At 45.5% G+C, this 23,932-nt stretch overlaps 1 protein-coding gene across 1 annotated transcript in view; it reads right to left on the reverse strand.

Moving 5' to 3' along the window:
* The window catches only part of LOC134609406 (uncharacterized), an 89,832-nt gene that overhangs the window by 23,182 nt on the left and 42,718 nt on the right, over positions 1 to 23,932 (reverse strand). Inside the window, exons 20-25 of the mRNA XM_063453086.1 lie at positions 21,086 to 21,202; positions 19,582 to 19,698; positions 11,133 to 11,249; positions 9,266 to 9,382; positions 4,194 to 4,289; positions 3,979 to 4,095 (exon numbers count right to left, since the gene is read on the reverse strand). Of these exons, the coding sequence (XP_063309156.1) occupies positions 3,979 to 4,095; positions 4,194 to 4,289; positions 9,266 to 9,382; positions 11,133 to 11,249; positions 19,582 to 19,698; positions 21,086 to 21,202 (681 nt within the window). The remainder of the gene's footprint in view (positions 1 to 3,978; positions 4,096 to 4,193; positions 4,290 to 9,265; positions 9,383 to 11,132; positions 11,250 to 19,581; positions 19,699 to 21,085; positions 21,203 to 23,932) is intronic.

A 23,932-nucleotide genomic window follows, 5' to 3' on the forward strand; every position in this document is an offset into this window, starting at 1 on the left:
GTTAGGATTCTGCTACCACCTGTATGCTGCTCCCCTGACCTGTCCCCTGCTGTCCTACACTGATACAAGAATATATGCAGAGAACAAAAGACTTGCAGAGAATTAAAGCAGGGAAGCACTTATTTTCCAAATAATATTAAAGGGTTACTCCACGTACCATGACTGACTTCAAGTGGTCATGGTGACTGCAGTCTGTGTGTGAAGTGTTTCCTAATGATACGCTGCAGATACAGATTGTAACCCTTCTCTTGCTGGAGGAGTAATTAGCCAGCCTGGAACAAGAGTTCTGTACTCGCTAATGTCAGTTCTGTGCATGTTTGGCATCTGTCATCAGCACGCAAAGCATTCTGGTGACAAATAGCAAATGGCTTCACAAATCTGCAAATCACCATTCTCATGACGCCAATGTCCTCTGCTCAGCCGGCCTTCCTTGGCATCTGTCCACCTGCAGTGAGGGGTAGTGAAACCAGCAGAGAAAGATCAGGCTGAGAGAAAATTGGCCTGAGCACTGGCAAAGAGGTGATTTTTAGCTAAATTTTCTATACTTTCTTTTAACCATTCATTTGTTTAGGGGGTGAGTGAGGGGCAGAATAAGAAGGGTTATCGTGACCAAAAACTACTATTATTTGTCTGAGTAACTCATTAAATAAAGTGTCCATGTCTTAGTGGCTCACAGGGGAATGATTAAACTTCTTACCAGGCCAGGCATAGTTTAAGGGCTTTATTCCAAATGTAAATTATTGAATATGAAACAGCAGATATGGAAAAATTCTCCCACTAAATAACAGTCAGGGCTTGACAGTTTAGACATTTTGCAATCCACTGTAATTTTGTGTTAAGTGGGTAAACTCCAAAGATTTTTCTAATTTTTTGGGCAACAATGAAAATTAAGATAAAGTGAGTACCACACAGTGGCAGATCCAGAAGCTAATCTCGGGAGGGGCACTGGCAGGTCATTTTAAGAAACAATCCAGGCACAATAACCACTACAGCTCTCTGTAGTGGTTTTGGTGCCAAGAGTTGCTGTGGCGCCCTCCCAGAGCAAGTAGTCAAACCGTAAAAAAAAAAAACTTTGATAACTTACCCAGGGTCTGCCGGGATAGGGGCTGTAGTGTGTATGTGTGTGAGGGGTGCAGTGTGTGTATGGAGGGGTAGTGCGTGTGTGAGAGGGGTGCAGTGTATGTATGGGGTAGCAATTTGTATATTGAGAGCAGTGTGTTTGTGTGTAAAGGATGCAATATGTTTGTGTGTGAGTGGCGCTGTGTGTGTATAGGGGCAGTGTGTGTATAGGGGCAGTGTGTGTATAGGGGCAGTGTGTGTATAGGGGCAGTGTGTGTATAGGGGCAGTGTGTGTATAGGGGCAGTGTGTGTATAGGGGCAGTGTGTGTATAGGGGCAGTGTGTGTATAGGGGCAGTGTGTGTATAGGGGCAGTGTGTGTATAGGGGCAGTGTGTGTATAGGGGCAGTGTGTGTATAGGGGCAGTGTGTGTATAGGGGCAGTGTGTGTATAGGGGCAGTGTGTGTATAGGGGCAGTGTGTGTATTGGGGCTGTTAAAGGGGGGGGGGCAGTGTGTGTATTGGGGGCTATGTGTACAAGGGGGCAGTGTGTGTACAAGGGGGCCGTGTGTGTACAAGGGGGCCGTGTGTGTAGGGGGGGCGGCTGTGTGTGTAAGGGGGGGCGGCTGTGTGTGTAAGGGGGGGCGGCTGTGTGTGTAAGGGGGGGCGGCTGTGTGTGTAAGGGGGGGCGGCTGTGTGTGTAAGGGGGGGCGGCTGTGTGTGTAAGGGGGGGCGGCTGTGTGTGTAAGGGGGGGCGGCTGTGTGTGTAAGGGGGGGCGGCTGTGTGTGTAAGGGGGGGCGGCTGTGTGTGTAAGGGGGGGCGGCTGTGTGTGTAAGGGGGGGCGGCTGTGTGTGTAAGGGGGGGCGGCTGTGTGTGTAAGGGGGGGCGGCTGTGTGTGTAAGGGGGGGCGGCTGTGTGTGTAAGGGGGGGCGGCTGTGTGTGTAAGGGGGGGCGGCTGTGTGTGTAAGGGGGGGCGGCTGTGTGTGTAAGGGGGGGCGGCTGTGTGTGTAAGGGGGGGCGGCTGTGTGTGTAAGGGGGGGCGGCTGTGTGTGTAAGGGGGGGCGGCTGTGTGTGTAAGGGGGGGCGGCTGTGTGTGTAAGGGGGGGCGGCTGTGTGTGTAAGGGGGGGCGGCTGTGTGTGTAAGGGGGGGCGGCTGTGTGTGTAAGGGGGGGCGGCTGTGTGTGTAAGGGGGGGGCGGCTGTGTGTGTAAGGGGGGGGCGGCTGTGTGTGTAAGGGGGGGCGGCTGTGTGTGTAAGGGGGGGCGGCTGTGTGTGTAAGGGGGGGCGGCTGTGTGTGTAAGGGGGGGCGGCTGTGTGTGTAAGGGGGGGCGGCTGTGTGTGTAAGGGAGGGCGGCTGTGTGTGTAAGGGAGGGCGGCTGTGTGTGTAAGGGAGGGGGGCTGTGTGTGTAAGGGAGGGGGGCTGTGTGTGTAAGGGAGGGGGGCTGTGTGTGTAAGGGAGGGGGGCTGTGTGTGTAAGGGAGGGGGGCTGTGTGTGTAAGGGAGGGGCGCTGTGTGTGTAAGGGAGGGGGGCTGTGTGTGTAAGGGAGGGGGCTGTGTGTGTAAGGGAGGGGGCTGTGTGTGTAAGGGAGGGGGGCTGTGTGTGTAAGGGAGGGGGGCTGTGTGTGTAAGGGAGGGGGGCTGTGTGTGTAAGGGAGGGGGGCTGTGTGTGTAAGGGGCGGGCTGTGTGTGTAAGGGGGGGGCTGTATGTGTAAGGGGGGGGGCTGTATATTTGTGTATGGTGCAGTGTGTAGACAGTTATAGTTTGTGTGAGGGGATAGGGGGCAAATTAAAGATATATATTTTTTTTAATTATTAATTAATAACTAAATAAATATAGCTAATGTCCCCCCCATCCTTTCTTACCTTTGCTGAGGGAGGGGGAGACATCGCTTTTTTTCCAGTCCCTGGCGGTTCTAGTGGGGGAGTGAATTCTAACCTGCAGCTCAGATTAGAGTTCACTCTCGCGAGAACGGAGCGTTGCCACGGTAACGCTCCGCGGTCGTGAGAGGAGAACCCAGCGTAGTTGCAATTGCCCCGTTGCTCCCCCCCGGATCGGCCAGTGGTACCACAATGCTAGCAATAATAAAAATGAGAGTCAGGTGATCACTCTTATTCAAGGAGATAAGCCCTGCACTACTAGGTATCCAGCTCTCTGCTGGAAGTAGTGGAGACAGGAAGAAGTGCCAGGTGGACCCCAGGAAATAAGTCAAATCGTTCTAAAAAGGATTGACTACTGAAGTAGGGAAGGGTGTCGATGCACTCTTGGCACCATAACAACTGCAGTGCTAGACTCAGGAACAGAACAAATGTGTATTCCTGACCTCTTGGCCTCTTAAATATAGTAAAAACTCACCTTGTTTCCAGCACCCACAGGAAAGCAGTGGATTGGCCGGGATAGTGAATTCTGATGATCTCAGCCAAGGAGGAGGGGCAGGTGGCAGAGTCAAACACCGCCCTCGCCAATCAGCATCTCCTCAGAGATGTATTGAACCAATGCATCTCTATGGGAAAGCTCAGCGTCTCCATGCAGAGTGTGGAGACACTGAACGTCAGTGCTGCACACTGTGCAGCACTGACCCAGGAAGCATCTCTAGTGGCTGTCTGAGGAATGTCCACTAGAGGTGTTCCTAGGCTGTAATGTAAACATGCCTGCACTCTGAAGAAGCAGTGTTTACAGCAAAAAGCCTGCAGGGACTGACTATAGACACCATAACAACTACAATAAGGAGTGTTCCTTTAAAGTCCTATATGACCTGCCACTAGGAACAACAGCTGATGTTACCAGCCCCCCACAGGGAATCCACAAAGAGAATTTAAATATTTTTCACCACTGAAGATAACCTACTTGTCCTATGCTAACAAGGGCTGTAAGGGGACAAAATACAGCAACAACAAAAAGTTTAAGAAACGTAATTTCTATACCTGCTAGAGTATTAGATGGCTGACTAGTGTGCAACTGAGATCCTGGTTCTGTGGTAGGTCTTTTGTTAAACTTGGAATCAAGAGCCTGTTTTCTTTTGTTGAAATTAGTGTTGAATTCTGAAATTCAATAAATACAGTTTTAAAGAGAGAGAATTGTGCGTGCATGCATACACACTGAGAAACATACAGAAACATAGTAAATATCTGATAAATACCTTCAATCATGTTTGATAGCTGTTGCGATGGCAACACAGAACCTTTCTTAATATTTGAATCAGAGAAGTGGTGTTTTTTATCATTAGTTCCAGATTCTGCAAAATTATAAACAAATAATTTACCAATATAAACACAACCAAACAACTCTAATGTGATAACATTATATTAGACCACCCCCCAGCCTGCACTCTTTGACATCTGTCCCCCTCCAGCAAGGGGAAGTGACACCAGCAGAGGGGGACCAGAGGACTAGGCTTTAAATAGTGTGTCCGTGTTTTGGTGGCTCACAGGAGAAATAATAAAACAACTCACTAGGCTAGGCATAGTTTAAAAGGGTTTTATTCGCTGAACACCATAGTGTAATGCATTGAAAAAGGAACTGTAAATAATAGGCAACAATAGTGAATTTGGAAAAATTCTCCCACTAAATTATAGTTATGGTTTGATTATATACACTTACATTTTGCAATCTACTGTAGTTTTGTGGATAAACAAAGATTTTTGCAATTTTTCTGGCAACAATGAAAATGAAGATAAAGTGTTGCACATGACTTGAAAAGAGTACTCAATGCTAAAATAATAAAAAGTAAACAAAAAACATGCTATGTTAAAAGACAGTAGTGGTTATGGTGCTGAAGTACCTTAGCACACCTCGCCCCCATTGCAGGTAGTTAAACCATTTTTGAATGTTTACCTGAAATATGTGACTCCCCCTGTTTCCACTACTTTCATCAGAAAGCCAGAAGCTCCTGCTTAGGAGCATCTGTTAAGTTCTCCTGAACAATTCCCTGCAGTGCAGGGCTACCTCATAGGCTGAGAGAGTCATCGGAATGCTCTCAGTCAATGAGCTAAAGGGAACTACTGAAGCAGGGAAGGATGCTAGTGCACTGTTGGCACCATAACAAGTACAGTGCCTGATTAGTAACTATGGTGCTTGGAGTGTTGTAAAAATAAATAAATAAATAAAAAAACAAAAAAAAAAAAACATTTCTTAAAGGAACACAAACATGTATTCCTGACCTTAACCCCTTAAGGACCAAACTTCTGGAATAAAAGGGAATCATGACATGTCACACATGTCATGTGTCCTTAAGGGGTTAAAGTGTTAAAAACACTATTTAGCTCTCACAGCAGAGAGGGTCGCGCACCTAAAATCGCAATTCCACTTTTCCTGGTGTGACTCCAAACTTAAATACCTCGGCGTCTGGCTGCCCAACGACTTGACACTCCTATATCGACTAAACTTTCTACCCATACTCGCGGCAGTACAGTCAGACCTCCAACGCTGGAGGAACCTCTACGTTTCCTGGTTCGGCCGCATCAACGTGGTAAAAATGAACGTGCTGCCGCGTCTCCTGTATCTGTTCCAGGCTGTCCCTATAACTATCCCCAGAGCATACTTCCAATCTCTGAACACAGCCATACGGCAGTTCGTATGGAACGGGAAGGCGAGCAGGGTCAGCAGGGCGCTATTAGAGCGCCCCAAAAGCAAGGGGGGCGCGGGCCTCCCATCCCCTCAGGGGTACTATCACGCGACGCACCTACTCAGAGTGATAGACTGGCATGCCCACCCCACAGCTAAACTATGGGTCCCCATGGAACATGGGCAAGCAAGGGGAGCGCTCCCTTCCCACCTATGGCTCAGCTCCCTCACGCTTTCGTCATTGCAAACAGGCAATCCCTTGATTGATGCTACATTACGGGTTTGGTGCTCACTGAGGTTTACACGTCAACTCACCTCCACTGACTGCCCCCTCACACCCATTACACACAATCCGAGAGTGGGAGGAGGTCTCACGCCAGCAGACCTGCGCTCATTTCCCGACCCCGACGGCTTACCTTCCGACAGCTCCTGCAGGGACAGCAACTCAGACCCCTCGCGGACATCATGGGTGATCGGGTACCCACTGGACTGGATCACTTCCACTATGCTCAAATAAGGGCTTACTATAAGACCTTTTCAAACAAACAGTGTCTACACAGATCCCCCACGCAGTTTGAATCCCTATGCATCTCTCGAACCCACCCGGACAAGGGAATCTCACTGCTATATGCGACACTTTTAAACAGCGAACACCAGACACACCCCAGATATGTAACAAAGTGGGAGGAGGAGACTGGGACTACTCTCACAGATCAGGAATGGGACAAGATCTTTCTACTGACGCACAAAAACTCCATCAGCTCCAAAGTTCAGGAGACAGGCTATAAGATTCTCACGCGCTGGTACAGGACCCCTGATGTTGTACACCGCATAGACCCTGGGATCCCTAATGAATGCTGGAGATGCGGAGGGCCAGACGGATCCTTCCTCCACATCTGGTGGAAATGCCCTGATATTGTCCCCTACTGGACACAGATCAGAGAAGCTATCCGCCTTATAACGGATGTCACCCTCCCCTTCCACCCCCTCACTATGCTCCTACACCATACTGACATGTCTATCTCTGCCTACAAAAAATCCTTGCTTAGACACCTACTGACTGCAGCCATAGCGCTAATACCAACCAAGTGGAGACAAAAGGGTGCGCCCACCTTCCAGCGGTGGCTAGACAGGGTTGGGGAGATACACCACATGGAATCACTCACGGCAGCCCTGCAGGGCAGACTGGAGAAGTGTGACCACACCTGGATGCCATGGCTGTGGTACCTTATGATGGACGGGGCCGGGAACCGTGGGTCCTCCTCCCCCCTCCCCTCGTCCCCATCCCTCCCTCCTCCCCTACCCTCCCTGCTCACCTGCAATGAAGCATAGGCTATCCGTCACCCAGGCTCTGCCCCGCTTTGGCCTTCTGACACCCATATCTCGACCTCGGACATAGGGTCGTTGACCCCTCCCGCTCTTAACCGTACCGAACCCAACCCCGACGACAGCCCGACACCACGGACCCTGCATGACCTGGATCCCTAGACTGTAGTTCCTGACAATCCCTACCTACACTTACCAGACCGCCCCGCAGCCACTCCCTGACCAGGTGTAGCGAAACATATTTTTGGGCCTGGGTACCCCACCTTTCCTCTCCATGGCATGTTCTAGGCCGCTCACCGGTGTCCACAGTCACTGACAGCCACATAAAATGGAATCTCAACTAATACTATGGTCAAACTGAGATACCCCACATGTGGTTCCCACCTGATTTTATTGTATTGGGCTATATATCCTCACACAGTTCACCTACGTTAGCCCCTCATGTTCCTGAAACTAAATGTAAATTACAATCCATTCCTGTTACCCTTCATGCTTGGCACAACCCACAATAGGGAGAAGGTCTCTGTATGCCCCATGGGCTCGAGGAGTTCCGTCACTCCCCTCCATAGCACGATACAGGACACGCTCTGTTGTCAGCGGTTATTGATATTCATATACGCCTGAATGTTTACCAGCCAACGATTGTGCTTAGACTGTGTTCCTTTATTACGTGACTCACTTATGCCTTTGAAACTACGTTTGAGTTATATGTCAATACCGTTACCACCACGCTTGCTACTGTTTACATTTGGGAGTTTTCCCCAGTACGCCCCATTGGTTCGAGGCAACCCGAGTCTCCCCTACATAGCACGGTGCGGACCACACGATGGTGTCAACCGCTGGTTACAAATATTTAAGCATGCATGTCTACCAGTTGCCTATTTTGGTTAATCCTTAGCACCCCATACATGTCTTCGATGTGATTTAAATATGCCGTGTCATTAATCCTTATGCCATTCACTTATGTTAACTTTTTATGTTATTGATGATAAGTACACACTACAGCTTATCTTTGTTGCTTGTCATGTGTAAATTGAAAATTTAAAATAAAGATTGTCAAAAAAAACACAAAAAAAAAAACACTTTAGCTTCAAGGCCCACCTCTTGGCCCCTTAAATATAGTAAAACATCACCTTGTTTCCAGCGCCCACAGGAAAGCATTGGATTAGATGAGATAGTCAATTCTGATGATCTCAGCCACAAAGGAGGGGAGGGGGGCAGAGCCAAACACTGCCCTATCCAATCAGCATCTCCTCATGGAGATGCATTGAGCCAATGCATCTATATGGGAAAGTTCAGCATCTCCATGCAGAGTGTGGAGATACTGAACATTAGTGCTGCATACTGTGCTGCACTGACCCAGGAAGCATATCTAGTGGCCGTCTGAGGAGTGGCCACTAGAAGGGTTTCTAGGCTGTAATGTAAACATGCCTGCTCTCTGAAAAGACAGTGTTTACAACAAATAGCTGGCAATGACTGACTATAAACACCATAACAACTACAATAAGCTGTAGTTGTTTTTGTGACTGTAGTGTCCCTTTAAAGTCCTATGTGACCTGCTCCTAAGAACCAAAGCTGATGTTACTAACCCTCCACAGGAAATCCACCAAGACAATTTAAAGGGACACTATAGTCACCAGAACAACTACAGCTTATTGAATTTGTTCTGGTGAGTAGAATCATTACCTTCAGGCTTTTTGCTGTAAACACGGTCTTTTCAGAGAAAATGCAGTGTTTACATTACAGCCTAGTTATAACTTCACTAGCCACTCCTCAGATGGCTGTTAGAGATCCTTCCTGGGTCATGGTTGCCTAAAATGCATCCAAACACTCAGTGTCTCCTCCCTCTGCATGCAGACACTGAACTTTCCTCATAGAGAGTCATCGATTCAATTCATCTCTATGAGGATATGCTGAATGACCAGTGCTGTGTTTGAATCATGCTGGCTCTGCCCCTGATCTGCCTCTTTGACAGTCTCAGCCAATCCTATGGGGAAGCATTGTAATTGGATCAGGCCACCACTTCAAATGATGTCAGCAGACTGCTTGTTTTTCTGAGTCTAACAGCATGCAGAGTTACAGCTTCAGGCTTGAATACCGTAAGATTTTGCTATATTTATGGAGGCATGAGGTGCCCACAGGGGCTAGATTATGGTTTTAACACTATAGGGTCAGGAATACATGACCCTATAGTGATCATTTAAATATTTTTCTCCATCTACGTTCACCTACTTAGTCCTATGCTAACAAGGGCTGTAAAGGGACTAAACACAGAAACAACAAAAATTTTAAGAAACTTAATTTCTAAATAAGATATATTACCTTCTTGAGTATTTGATGGCTGATTAGTGTGCAACTGAGACCTTGGTTCTGTGGCAGGTCTTTTGTTAAACTTTGAATCAGGAGCCTGTTTTCTTTTGTTGCAATTTATTTTAGATTCTGCAATTCAACAAATACAGTTTTAAAGAGGTGAATTGTACACACAAAGACACTGAAACACAGTAAATATCTGATAAATGCCTTCAAGCATGTTTGATAGTTGTTGAGAGGGCAACACAGAACCTTTCTTAATATGTGAATCAAATAACTGGTGCTTTTTGTTCTCATTTGTTCCATATTCGGCAAAATTATAAACAAATAATTAACCAATATTAACACAACCAAACAACCCTAATGTAATGTAACCCAATTTTTTTTGTTTAGTTTTTTTGGAGGGGGGAATGATTGGAAAGGTTACAGTGACCTTAAACTCTGGTTTTCAGGTATCCCTTTAAATAGCGTGTCCTTGTCTTGACGGCTCACAGGAGAAATAATAAAACCACTCACTTGGCCAGTCATAGTCTAAGGGTTTTATTCGCTGAATACCATAGTGTAATGCATTAAAAAAACGAACTGTAAAATGTAGGCAACAATGGTGGATTTGGAAAAATTCTCCCACTAAATTAGTGTCCTGGTTTGATTATTTAGACTTGCATTTTGTGTTTAGTGAATAAACTCCTAAGATTTGTGCAAATTTCCTGGCAATAATCAAAAAGAAGATAAAGTGTTGCACAAAAATTGAAAAGAGTACCAAATTCCATCAATAAAAACAAACAAACATAATTCTGCGTTAAAAGATAGTAGTGGCTATGGTGCTAGGCGTACCTTGGCACACCTCGCTCCCATTGCAAGTAGTCAAACCATTTTAGAATGGTTTTCACATCTTACCTGAAATCTGCGACTCCCCCTATTTCCACTACTTTTGTCAGAAAGCCAGATGCTCCTGCTTAGGAGCTTCTGTTAATGGTATCCTATAGTACCAGGAAAACAAACCCGTTTTCCTTGCACTATACAGTTAACGGATGCCCCCCTTCAGCCACTTACCTGAATCCAGCGCCGATGTCCCTTGGCAATGGGTCTGGCTCAGCCCATGCTCCTCCCCCGCTGACGTCAGCCACCGGGAAGACCTAATGTGCATGCGTGGCAATGACCGCACTTGCATTAGCATTTCCCCATTGGAAAGCATTATTCTGACGCAGGAGGTTCTCAAAGGTCCGTTTCGATTACAGAAGCCCTCTAGTGGCCACTAAGGGCAGACTTAGAGCTGCAATGTAAACATTGCACTTCTCCTGAACTGCAATGTTTTACATTGCAGCACTAAGTGCAATAGGGACACAGCACCCAGACCACTTCAATTAGCTGAAGTGGTCTGGGTACCTACAGTGTCCCTTTAAGCTCTCCTGAGCGATGCACGGCTATCTCATAAGCAGAGCAAGTTAGCGGATTGCTCTCAGTCAATGAGGTGTGCCCTGCACCACTAGGCTTCTGGCTCTCTGTTGGAAGTAGTGGAGACGGGAGGTGGCAGGTGGACCCCAGGAATTAAGTCAAATAGTTCTAAAATGGCTTGACAACTGAAGGGAAGGGTGCCAGAGTACTCTTGGCACCATAAGAACAACAGTGCATTATAGTGCTTGGAGGATTTAAAGAAGAAAAAAAAAAAAAAAGGTTTCTTAAAGTCATATATGACCTGCCCCCTAAGAACAACAACTGATTTTACTAGACCTCCACAGGAAATCCATCAAGAGAATCTAAATATTTTCTCCACCTACGATAACCTACTTGTCCTATGCTAACAAGGGCCGTAAGGGGACAAAATACAGCAATAACAAAAAGTTTAAGAAACATATTTTCTAAATATTAGATAAATTACCTTCTTGAGTATTAGATGGCTGATTAGTGTGCAACTGAGACCTTGGTTCTGTGGTAGATTGTTTGTTAAACTTTGAGTCAGGGGCCTGTTTTCTCTGGATTTGATTTGTTTTCAATTCTGCATTTCAACAAATACGTGTTAAAGAGATCACACACAAACAGCATACAGACACATCTTTGATGGTTGGTGAAAGGGGAACACAGGACCTTTATTAATAAGTGGATCAGAGACTTGGTGGTGTTAAAATTTGTTACAAATTCTACAAAGTTTTAAATAAATAATTAACCGATACAAACACAACCTTAACCCCTTCAGGACAGAGTCAATAGTACACGTTCTGATCAAAACAAAACTTAAACAAAAACTGGAATTTGCGCTATATGTCTGTTCAACCGTAATTCACCGCTGTCACATTAGGTGCACCCACACTTATTATATATCATTTTGTTCAGGAGAAACAGGGCTTTAATTTATCATTAACTATTCATATATGGAACATACTTTATTATGAATAAAAGTAAAAAAATGTGAGAAAATAAGATTTTTTTTTTAAATTTGTAGTTCCGCCTCACATTTTAGCTGTAAATGTCATAATACTGTTCGGTTTTACTGCAAGAAAATGCACATATTTGTAATCAGCGATGTCTCATGAGTACATCAGTACCCCCCATTAACAGGTTGTATGGTGTTTTGGAAAGTTACAGGGTCAAATATAGAACGTTCCATTTTCAAATTGAAATTTACCAGATTAGTAATGTTACCTTTGAGACGGTGTGGTAGCCCAGGAATGAGAATTACCCCCATAATGGCATAGCATTTGAAAAAGGAGACAAGCCAAGGTATTGAAAGTGGGGTATGCTTTAGTAACCACTTAGTCACAAACACTGGCCAAAGTTAGCGTTCATATTTGTTTTTGTGTGAAAAAAGCAAAAAACTAATATTTGGCCAATGTTTGTGACTAAGTGGCTACTAAGAAAGACTGGACATACCCCACTTGCAATACCTTGGGTTGTCTACTTTTGCAAATGGTATGCCATCATGGGGGTAATTCTCATTCCTGGGCTACCATACGCTCTCAAAGGCAACATAACCAATCTGGCAAATTTCATTGTAAAAAAAATATATGAAATGCAAGCCTTATATGTGACTCTCTAACTTTCCAAAACACCATAAAACCTGTACATGGGGGGTACTGTTATTCTCGGGAGACTTCACTAAACACAAATATTAGTGTTTTAAAACAGTAAAACATATTAAAACAATAATATAGTCCATAAAAGTGCAGTTAGTTTGTAAAAAGTGCAAAAAAACGTCACTTTTACTTAAAATATCATCGTTGTAATACAATTTACCAGTTTGAAACACTACTATTTGAGTTCAGCGAAGTCTCCCAAGTAAAACAGTACCCCTTATGTACAGGTTTTATGGTGCCTTGGAGAGTTACAGGGTCAAATATAGTGCTTGCGAATTAAATTCTCTGCACTTTCTCCCTGTGTTGTCAGGCATGTCAATCAAATTTTAATTAATCAAATCACATAATTATGTTAAAATATTATTTAAATATACACGTAGAATTTTAATATATATGCATTTATAGGTATTTAAATTCTATGTGTATACTAATGTAATTATATGTATTTATATATCTCTCTCTCTCTATATATATATATATATATATATATATATATATATATATATATATATATATATTTATTTGCGGTTATTTGTATTTTATATATAGATAGATATATATATAGAATGTCATTCTAAGTGTATTTTGTCACCAATATATATATTAATAACAAAATACAGTTAGAATGAAATTACATATGAATATATAATTTATATTACATTTTGTTTCAATATTTAAATTTATTTTATTATTTTATTTATTATTGTAATTATACGTATATATCTATTTATATATATATATATATATATATATATACACACACACACACATATATATGTAACATCATTCTAAGTGTATTTTAATATTGATATATATATACACTAATATTAAAATACACTTCGTATAATGATACATATATATAATATGTATAATATATATATATATATAATAGATATACATATATTATATATATAAAAATACTTTTAATTAATTTTACACATGTTTAATTATAATTTTTTTTACACTACCCACCAGCAGGGGGACTGTGATATTTTAGACAGTCCCCCTGCTGGCAGATCCACAGCCAGCTATAGGGGGCCATGTTATCGCTCCCCGCACCCCAGGGACCTCATTTGCCGGGGAAGGCTGCCTGGGCTGTCAGGCAGCCCTCCAGAAGAGGATCGCGGCGGAGGTAAGTACGCCGGACCTCCAGGGGCTCAAAGCCGTTACGGCGTTCTATGCCGCTGCAACGGCTTTAAAGCCCTTTAAATGCGGGACGGCATAGAATGCCGTAACGGCGTTAAGGGGGTTAAAGGGACACTATAGTCACAAAAATAACTTTAGCTTAATTAAACAGTTCTATTGTATAGATCAAGCATCTGCATTCTCACTGCTCAATTATCTGCCATTTGAGTGAAAAGACTGTTTATGCAGCCCTAATCTAACCTCCCTGCATGTGAATAACACAGCCTTCCTAAACACTTCCTGTAAAGAATCATCTAATGTTTTTACTTCCTTAATTGCAAATTGTTTATTTTGGAATGTCTTATTTTTCTTATATTTTTTTTTTTTCTTTTTTTAATGTTTTTAGTAGATTAAGAACAAGAGAAGTTAATGCAATCAAGAACAATGATAGGGACTCGCAGGTCCCGTTTGCATATAAGGCATTAAAGTCATGTTAAGTGTAACATTCTCTATTTAGAGCAATTCTGAGCCTCTGGATTCCATGCAATGCGAGCAAGTATACTTCCCACCTCTTCTTGGCGCCAGCGTGTGCAGCGCTAGGCCTCTCTAATGAGTGCCTCACCCATCGGGTGCAGCCTATTACCAAGAACACACCGGTTCATGTAGCTAGGCAGGTGTTATGCAATAGTAGGGTCTTGGCTAGATCGGGTGCACAATTAGCTAGATTCCAATTAGCCCCAGGTGGCCAAGATAGGGCCGCTTGCCACTTGCAGAGGTGGGCCTGAATATAAGGTTAATGGCTTCAATATAGCATATGGGTCCATCTGCCCCAGCTAACCGGGTGTCTTGTTCTTTAAGGGTTTGCTTATGCCCAGGAGTCAATGGTGGGGTTTGAAAGGGAACAGGGAGTCCAGGGCCATGATGTATTCTTCTTCAGGGAGGGTAATGTCGAGTTCCTCACACTTGGATAGATTAAGTTTAAGACCAGAAATCTTGCCGAATTGTTAAAATGCCACCTGCAGGCAGGGCATCGTAGTTTGGGGTGACGTGAAAAAGAATAGGAGATCATACGCGTACGCGGTTACTTTGTGCTCCACCCCTCACCACGAATATCCCCGAATGTCAGGATGCTGTCTGATGGTTTGGAGCAGGGGTTCCAGGGACATGGCAAATAGCAGCGGGGACAATGGACACCCTTGCCTTGTGCCGTTGAAGATCTCAAAGTCAGAGGTAAGCTTGTTGTCTTCGTCTTATGTTGTATCGCAAACATCCACAGGGTACTATCTCGCGTCTCCCGTCCAGTAACAAATCCGGTTTGGCCTGCGTGTATTAAGGCCGGTAGAATAGATTGGAGCCTAATCGCCAGAGCTTTAGTGAACAGTTTAACTTCGACGTTCAGCAGGGAGATTGGACGGTAGCTGTCACACACCATTGGATCCTTCCCCGGCAGAACAGTTATTGTGGCCGCAAGAGATTCCGCCTCGATGTTCCCCCAAGTGCGACTGCGTTGATGGCTTTCGTTAACCACGGCCTCAATATCGGGTAGAAGGTCTTATAATACCCTGTGGAGAAGCCATCAGGGCCCGGTGCTTTGTCTGTTTTGGTAGATTTCAGGGCTGCCAAGAGCTCTTCCGTAGTAATTAGGGCATCCAGCGTCTCTGCTGCGTCCGGGTTGATCGTTCTCGCGACAGTCTCCTGTAGGTATTCCTGCACCCAAGCATTTTCCGTGTCCGCATCGTCTTGTCCGTCTTGTACATGTAAATTATAGAGCGAATGATAGTATTCCCTGAATTCTTCTGCTATTTCGTTCGTGAGGGTCAACATGGCCCCCGACAAGAGGCACAAGTTGCGGACCTGTGTGCGTTGGGCATTCCCCTTTAGAAGACGTGCCAGGTATCATCCCCCTTTGTTGGCATGAGTGTAGAAGAACCCCTAGGATTGTTGCAAGCATCGTAGGTAGTGTTTCATGTGGAGGTCTTTCAATTGTCGTCTGGCCTGCATTAGTTCCCCGTACGTCTCCATCAGTCGGGATCTTTTGTGCCGTTGTTCCAGTACCGGGATAGAGTTGTAGAGATCTGCCATCTTTCGCGCAGCTGCCTTTTTGGGGGGGGGGGGAGGCTTTTCGGATAAGCGTTCTCCTGATGACACTTTTGTGTGCTTCCCAAATCGAGACCGGGGAAGTACCAGGTACGTCATTATCCCGAAAGTAATGGTCCAGTGCCTGGGTGACCTGCTCACGAGTGTCTGGATCTAGAAGGAGGGCCTCATTAAGTCTCAATGTCCACTTGGAGGGCCGAAAGAGAGGCGACTCCATTTCGACCGTGACCGAACCATGGTCTGACCATGTTGCAGGGTCAATCGTGGCGTAGATCAGTTGTTGGAGACCTATTTGTCGGATGAAGACGTAATCGATGCGAGAGTAACGATCGTGTAGTGCAGAATAATACGTAAAGTCCTTAGTGGTGGGGTGGAGGGTCCTATAGCAATCCACAAGATCCATGTCACCCAGAGCCCTCTTCATGGAGCGTATGTTGAGTTGAGAGATGCTGCTGTGTCCCGTCGAGGAGTCCATGATGGGGTCCAGTGGGGCATTGAAGTCCCCCCCCAGGACCAGGGTACCCTCCGAGAAGTTTAGTTTAGTTAGCGCTCCCCTTAGGAACTGAGCTTGTCCTTTATTAGGTATGTAGACATTGGCGAATGTGTAGAGCATGCCCGCGATCATACCTTTCAGATAAAGAAGGCGACCTTATGGGTTGAGTAGGCTGTCCAATGTTTGGAACTCCAAGTCCGCTGTGAGCAGAATGGCCACTCCAGCCCTCCGCGCTGTTGGGTGATCGCAGAAGTAGTTAGTCGGGTAGGATTTGCTCTGCAGTTCGGAGCGGCACCCTTTTGAAAGTGTGTTTCTTGTAGCAGTGTGACCGATATGCGCCTTTTCTTCAGTTTACGCAGTAGGTGGGTCCTTCGTTCAGGTATGTTTAACCCTCTACAATTGAGGGTGAGGACAGACAGGGGAGTGGGGCGATATGCACCTGCAGTCCCAAGCCTATTACCGTTGTCCATTGCGATGCCTCCTTGTACCCCCCCCCACTCCAGTCGCAGCGGGAAGACTCCCGTGAGGGACATGACCCCTCAGTGCAGACCAAGGAAAGGGCAAGAGGGGCAAGATAGAGCAAGTTCAGAGGTGAAGGAGGTAAGGTTGGGTAGAGTAATGGGAGAGGTGAAAGCGAGGAAGAGAGGGGAAAAGAAAAAAGAAGGAAAAGTGATAGTTGCCTGTTCCAACAGGCACTGCAGCAGAGAACAGAGGTGTCCCGGGTATACCACCTCCTTTAGAGAGGTGACTCGTGCTACGGCAGGATACGCAGAGGCCTCGCCCCGGTAACCAGACCACGTGGCAAGGACCCTCAGGGTTACGCCGCACAAGGATAAGCACAAGCGTGGGCTGAGGTGTGCGGTCCGACCCCGACCAAATGGTTAAGTGTGTGTAGGTTTCTTGGGAGGTCCCCCCCCCACACACCACCCCCCTCAATTGCATATTTTCAGTGTTATTTAGAGCGATCCATTTCAACTTTTAACATATATAAGTAACAGTGTAACAAAGTTAATACAGTTATATTATATCGATAATGAAGCGCCTCTGCGTTACCCCCTCTGCCCCTCAAGTAAGGCCCTGACCCCCCTGAGGCCTGACCCCCCCCCCTCTGAGGCCTGACCCCCCACCCCCCACCCGGGCAACCCCCCACGATGTTGTTGTCCCCCCTCTGCCCAGCCATCCCCCCCATCTTTTGCGCTAACAGCTCGGGTTCCTGCTCCCCATGGTCCACTGAGTTGTCCCTGCATCCTGCTCCTTTTTACATTAAGTGCTCTAGTGAGTCTCCAAAACAGTTAAGTCCAGCATTTAGACTGGCAGGGTGTAACCCTGTAGTGTTAATCAGCATGGGAAAAAAGTTAATATTGGGTCCTTATAATAGCAGGACGAGGCCACCCACCAAGCTAGCCGCCTGTACTACCCACTCCCATCCCCCCCCCCCCCCCCATTGCCGTTGTTCGTGGCGTTGAAAGTACATGTCCGTCAGCTCGCCCAGTTGGTTAAGGAAACCTGCGGTGTCAGTCAAGCTAAAGGTCCCTCCCCCCCGCCCCCCATCCCCCACCAGCGCAATTCAAACATTGGTGGTATACCCGGAACCAGTAGTAAGCAATTTCCCTGCTCAGTGGCATCTCACAAACCATATTGAAACCATGACAATTTAACCTGTATATGGGTACCATAAGTACATAGCATGCTAGTCATCAGAGATACATTTCTGGCATTGTATGGCGTGCGTCCTCGTTGGCAATGTCAGGACAAAAGTTCCCCCTTGTCCCACAGCCTTATAGGGGGTATTGAAGGCACGGCTTAACCCAAATTCCCGTTGAGCCCTGGGCCCACAACATACGTCCCTTGTCCCAGCTGTCTTAGCCGGAGTTTGTAGGTTGTGAAGGGTGGGAGGGTCGTGGTTTGTGCATTCCCGCAATCCAAACTAGTTACCCATTACACCTCAGGGGAAAGAAGTCATACCCGGGCCATCCCTCCCTAAGCACCCCCACCCAAAGCCCTAGAAGCCATGTGTTCATTCCACAGAGGGGCTCAACCCGGATTCCTCTCAGCGTCCACACCTCCCAAGAGAGTCTTGCTAGAGCCCCTCAGAGTGGTGGTCGCATGTTGATAGGCCCATATGCTGCCAGGAAGGGGTATATCTAGACCTGACGAGGAGAGGGGCAGAGTCTATGTAAGGTAACCAGGTATTTTGAACATGTCACAGGGGGGTCAACCCTGAGTTCTCCCAACGCCTACACCTTCGAAGAGAGTCCCGCTCGAGCCCCCCCATGTGACGCGGTAGTGGCCGCGTGTTGGTGGGCCCATATTCTGCCCGGGAAGGGTATAACTAGTCTGGACGGGGTGAGTGGTGCACGTTGCTGTCGAGGTGCTTGTCCCAACGAGCCCAAGACCCAGTTGGTGACCGGAGTAGGCGGCAGGTTCAGATCCTCTAGGAATCGCGGTTCTTCTCAGGCCATCTAGCCGCTATCGAGGTGTCCTGATGGCGCGCCAGCAGCGCAAACGGAAATCCCCATTTATAGGCAATATTATGTTCACGGAGCACTGCTGTCACCGGTCTCAGTGCCCACCTAGCTTCAAGCATGTACGGGGATAAGTCATTGTAGAGGGACACTTGAGCTCCCTGAAAAAGCCACGTGGGTTGCTCTCTAGCCTTCTGCATAATCGCATCCTTGATAGGGAATGAGTGAAGGCAGCAAATCATGTCTTTAGGTCCTTCCTCTAATGAGCGTGGTCTCAGGGCCCTGTGTGCTCGTTCAAATTCGAACTTCTGTGGGGCATTAGCCTGCAGTATAAGCCTGTGAAGACCTCCTCTGCGCTCTCTCCTCTGTTGGCCTCTGGGATCACCCGCATCCGTATGTTGCACCTTCGGCTTCTATTATCAAGGTCTTCTAGGTGCCTGCACATATGTAAGATCAAGTCCCCCTTGTCGGGATATGGCGTTGTCCGTGGCAATATGTCTTGCGGCTTTGGCTTCAGAGGAGTGCTTCAAGGCCTGGATACGGCACGCGTGGGTGCTAACCTCCGCCTGGAGCCCCACCATCTCTGCCCGCAGGGCATCTTGGATAGTGGTGGTGAGGGTCAGCAGATCTGCCTTAGTGGCCATGGCAGCCGCCATAGTTCTCAGCTCATCGCCGATCCGCTGCAGGGCTGTTGATTCTCTATGTTGGCTCTCATTCCCGCCATCATTCTCACGTGGTGGGTGTAGGAAGCAGCCCATCGGTCCCTGTTGTGGGCCAGAGTGCGATTCCCTCGGGTTCTGCGAGTGTTCCGTGCGGTGGTTGCGACCCATTTGTTCACTGTAGCTAATTATGGGTCGCTTTTTAGGGGCTTAGTGCAGCGGAGCTTAGAGATCAAGTGGCCATCTTGGTCGGTGTCCTGGCCACACCCCTCTGGAATGTCTTATTTCCTGCTCTGTTAATAGCTTGCTATATCTGAAGGAACTTCCTGTATGTTATTAAAGTTCAATTTACAGAGCAGGAGATAAAAACTTTAAAAGTAGTTTAAGCAACTTAATTTCTGAATATTAGATAAATTACCTTCTAGAGTATTAGATGGCTGACTAGTGAGCAATTGAGATCTTGGTTCTGTGGTAGATCGTTTGTTAAATTTGGGTTCAGGAGCCGGTTTTCGTTGGTTGTAATTTGTTTTCAATTCTGCATTTCAACAAATACATGTTAAAGAGATAAATTGCACACACAAACATAGTAAGCATCTAAAAAATACATTCATGCATATTTGACACCCCCAGGTGTCTCAATCCCCCCACACGTGTCTCGAGTCCCCCGTGTGTCTCAATTCCACCAAGTTCCCCGTGTGTCTCAATTCCACCAAGTTCCCCGTGTGTCTCAATTCCACCAAGTTCCCCGTGTGTCTCAATTCCACCAAGTTCCCCGTGTGTCTCAATTCCACCAAGTTCCCCGTGTGTCTCAATTCCACCAAGTTCCCCGTGTGTCTCAATTCCACCAAGTTCCCCGTGTGTCTCAATTCCACCAAGTTCCCCGTGTGTCTCAATTCCACCAAGTTCCCCGTGTGTCTCAATTCCACCAAGTTCCCCGTGTGTCTCAATTCCACCAAGTTCCCCGTGTGTCTCAATTCCACCAAGTTCCCCGTGTGTCTCAATTCCACCAAGTTCCCCGTGTGTCTCAATTCCACCAAGTTCCCCGTGTGTCTCAATTCCACCAAGTTCCCCGTGTGTCTCAATTCCACCAAGTTCCCCGTGTGTCTCAATTCCACCAAGTTCCCCGTGTGTCTCAATTCCACCAAGTTCCCCGTGTGTCTCAATTCCACCAAGTTCCCCGTGTGTCTCAATTCCACCAAGTTCCCCGTGTGTCTCAATTCCACCAAGTTCCCCGTGTGTCTCAATTCCACCAAGTTCCCCGTGTGTCTCAATTCCACCAAGTTCCCCGTGTGTCTCAATTCCACCAAGTTCCCCGTGTGTCTCAATTCCACCAAGTTCCCCGTGTGTCTCAATTCCACCAAGTTCCCCGTGTGTCTCAATTCCACCAAGTTCCCCGTGTGTCTCAATTCCACCAAGTTCCCCGTGTGTCTCAATTCCACCAAGTTCCCCGCGTGTCTCAATTTCACCAAGTTCCCCGTGTGTCTCAATTCCACCAAGTTCCCCGTGTGTCTCAATTCCACCAAGTTCCCCGTGTGTCTCAATTCCACCAAGTTCCCCGTGTGTCTCAATTCCACCAAGTTCCCCGTGTGTCTCAATTCCACCAAGTTCCCCATGTGTCTCAATTCCACCAAGTTCCCCATGTGTCTCAATCCCCCAAGTTCCCCATGTGTCTCAATCCCCCAAGTTCCCCATGTGTTTCATTTCTTCTCCATACTCCCCCATGTGTCTTACCCAGCGTTAACTTTGGGGGCAAATTTCAATCTAGTTTTAGTCATAGTCTTTTGACTAGAGCCATTTTAGTTTTAGTCATCTGAATTGTTTTAGTCGACTAAATCCTAAATCGGACACGAATTGTCAACAAAAGTAACACAGTAAGAACAAAAAGTTTAAGCAACTTAATTTCTAAATATTAGATAAATTACCTTCTAGAGTATTAGATGGCTGACTAGTGAGCAATTGAGACCTTGGTTCTGTGGTAGATCGTTTGTTAAACTTGGATTCAGGAGCTGGTGTTCGTTGGTTGGAATTTGTTTTCAATTCTGCATTTCAACAAATACGTGTTAAAGAGATGAATTGTACACACAAACACACATACGGAAACATAGTAAGTATCTAATAAATACATTTATGCATATTTGATGGCTGGTGAAAGAGGAATACATAACATTTATTAATACATCACAATACAGTTTTTTTGTTGTTTTTTTATTAAAACCTGTTGCACATTCTGCAAAGTTATAAACAAATAATTACAAAATACTAACACAACTAAACAACCTTAATGTAATAATAATGGTAAAGGAAAACTCCAAGCATCATAACTACTATAGTGCACAGTCATGTGTGATATAAGGAGGGAGTAGCGCATTTGATGTATTCAGAGGTAGGTGGACAGGTTTATAAAAAAAAAAAAAAAAAAAATTATAATAAATGGAGTACAACAAAATATAGTGCAGCATGTCTGAAACAGACCAATAGAAAAAAATGAAACATTTAAAAATAGAAGAAAAAAAAAAAGAATATGTACTTATAGAGTAAAGAGCTTAAAGTAGTTCTACTTACCGTATATACTCGAGTATAAGCCGACCCGAATATAAGCCGAGGCCCCTAATTTTACCCCCAAAAAATGGGAAAACTTATTGACTCGAGTATAAGACTAGGGTGGGAAATGCAGCAGCTACTGGTAAATTTCTAAATAAAATAGATCCTAAAAAAATTATATTAATTGAATATTTATTTACAGTGTGTGTATATAATGAGTGCAGTGTGTGCGTATGAGTGCAGTGCGTGCGTATGAGTGCAGTGCGTGTATGAATGCAGTGCGTGTATGAGTGCAGTGCGTGTATGAGTGCAGTGTGTGTGCGCGTATGAGTGCAGTGTGTGTGCGTATATATTAATTGAATATTTATTTCCAGTGTGTATATAATGAATGCAGTGTATGTATGAGTGCAGTGCGTGTATGTATGAGTGCAGTGCGTGTATGTATGAGTGCAGTGCGTGTGTGTATGAGTGCAGTGCGTGTGTGTATGAGTGCAGTGCGTGTGTGTATGAGTGCAGTGCGTGTGTGTATGAGTGCAGTGCGTGTGTGTATGAGTGCAGTGCGTGTGTGTATGAGTGCAGTGCGTGTGTGTATGAGTGCAGTGCGTGTGTGTATGAGTGCAGTGCGTGTGGGTATGAGTGCAGTGTGTGGGTATGAGTGCAGTGTGTGGGTATGAGTGCAGTGTGTGGGTATGAGTGCAGTGTGTGGGTATGAGTGCAGTGTGTGGGTATGAGTGCAGTGTGTGTGAGTGCAGTGTGTGTGTATATGAATGAAGTGTGAGTGTGTGTGATGCAGTGTGTGTTTGTGTATGTGTTGGTGGGGGTGGGCATTTTGATATATTATTAATTATTTTTTATTTTTTAATATTATTATATTTTATTATTATTATTTATTATTTAACTGAATTATTGGAATTAAGAATTTAAAGAATTATTAATTTTTAATTTTTTTATATTTTTTTTTCGTCCTCCCTCCCTGCTTGATACATGGCAGGGAGGGGGGCTCCTTCCCTGGTGGTCCAGTGTCATTGGTAGTTCAGTGGGGGGGGAGAGGGGGGTTGGCAGAGCTGTACTTACCTTTCCTGCAGCTCCTGTCAGCTCTCTCCTCCTCCGCACGGTCTGTGCAGCTCCCTCTGTCAGCTCCCAGTGTAAGTCTCGCGAGAGCCGCGGCTCTCGCGAGACTTACACTGGGAGCTGACCGAGGTGCTGAACGGACCGGCGGAGGAGGAGAGAGCTGACAGGAGCTGCAGGAAAGGTAAGTTACAGCTCTGCCAGACCCCCTCTCCCCCTGTCTGTATTATGGCAATGCAAATTGCCATAATACAGACTATTGACTCAAGTATAAGCCGAGTTGGGTTTTTTCAGCACAAAAAATGTGCTGAAAAACTCGGCTTATACTCGAGTATATACGGTAAATGCTCCTGAGCAGTACAATCCCAGCCTGTTGATATCAAAGTGCTCAGTGTATAGAGCCTCCAGCAGGCTCTCAGAAGACAGCCTAATGTAGTATACACTCCACTTGAGGATCTTGTGAACTGGTGGAAGATCTTGTCATGCATTATGTAGGTAAAAATAAAAATAAAAATGTAGTGCTCACTGTTGATAATAAAAAAATAATATGAGTATTGGAGAGGTAGTCACTGCGGAGGAGCAAAATCGAGGTTTTGCTCAGTCCATACGGCTTACGTGGTATGTTCCCCAACCAAAGGAATAGGTATCCAGGCTCCAAAACAAGTGTCAGGATAAGTCCAAAGAGATTATATATAAAAAAAAAATAATATCTACTTTATCAAAACGGTATGCTAGAATGAATAAAATAAGAAAAGCAATATAATAATTAAAAAACACTGATGCGTTTCATCTTGAACAAGGCTTTTCAAAGTGTTACATGCATTTGAACTCACACAGTATATATGGGGAGCACAATTTCAAATATATATTGGTCATATGACACCATAGTCATGCGATCAATAAAACAATTAGCCATAATACACTTAAATACTGTTGTTTCACTTAATATATAACATATGTGGGGATAATGAACTAATTGTCATATTCAAATGGTAAAAACAAAGTCAACATCATAAAATAATGTATATTAATAAAAGAAGAGAAACCAAGATGGCACCGTCAACCCGATCACTTGATTAAAGTGTCCGCGATCAAGGCATGTTTGAAAATTAAAACCAAACGTGGAAGATGTACTTAAGATGGAGACTGGGGAAAAGAAA

The sequence above is a fragment of the Pelobates fuscus genome, chromosome 4 (genome assembly GCF_036172605.1).
Source record: "Pelobates fuscus isolate aPelFus1 chromosome 4, aPelFus1.pri, whole genome shotgun sequence".
Classification (NCBI taxonomy): domain Eukaryota; kingdom Metazoa; phylum Chordata; class Amphibia; order Anura; family Pelobatidae; genus Pelobates; species Pelobates fuscus.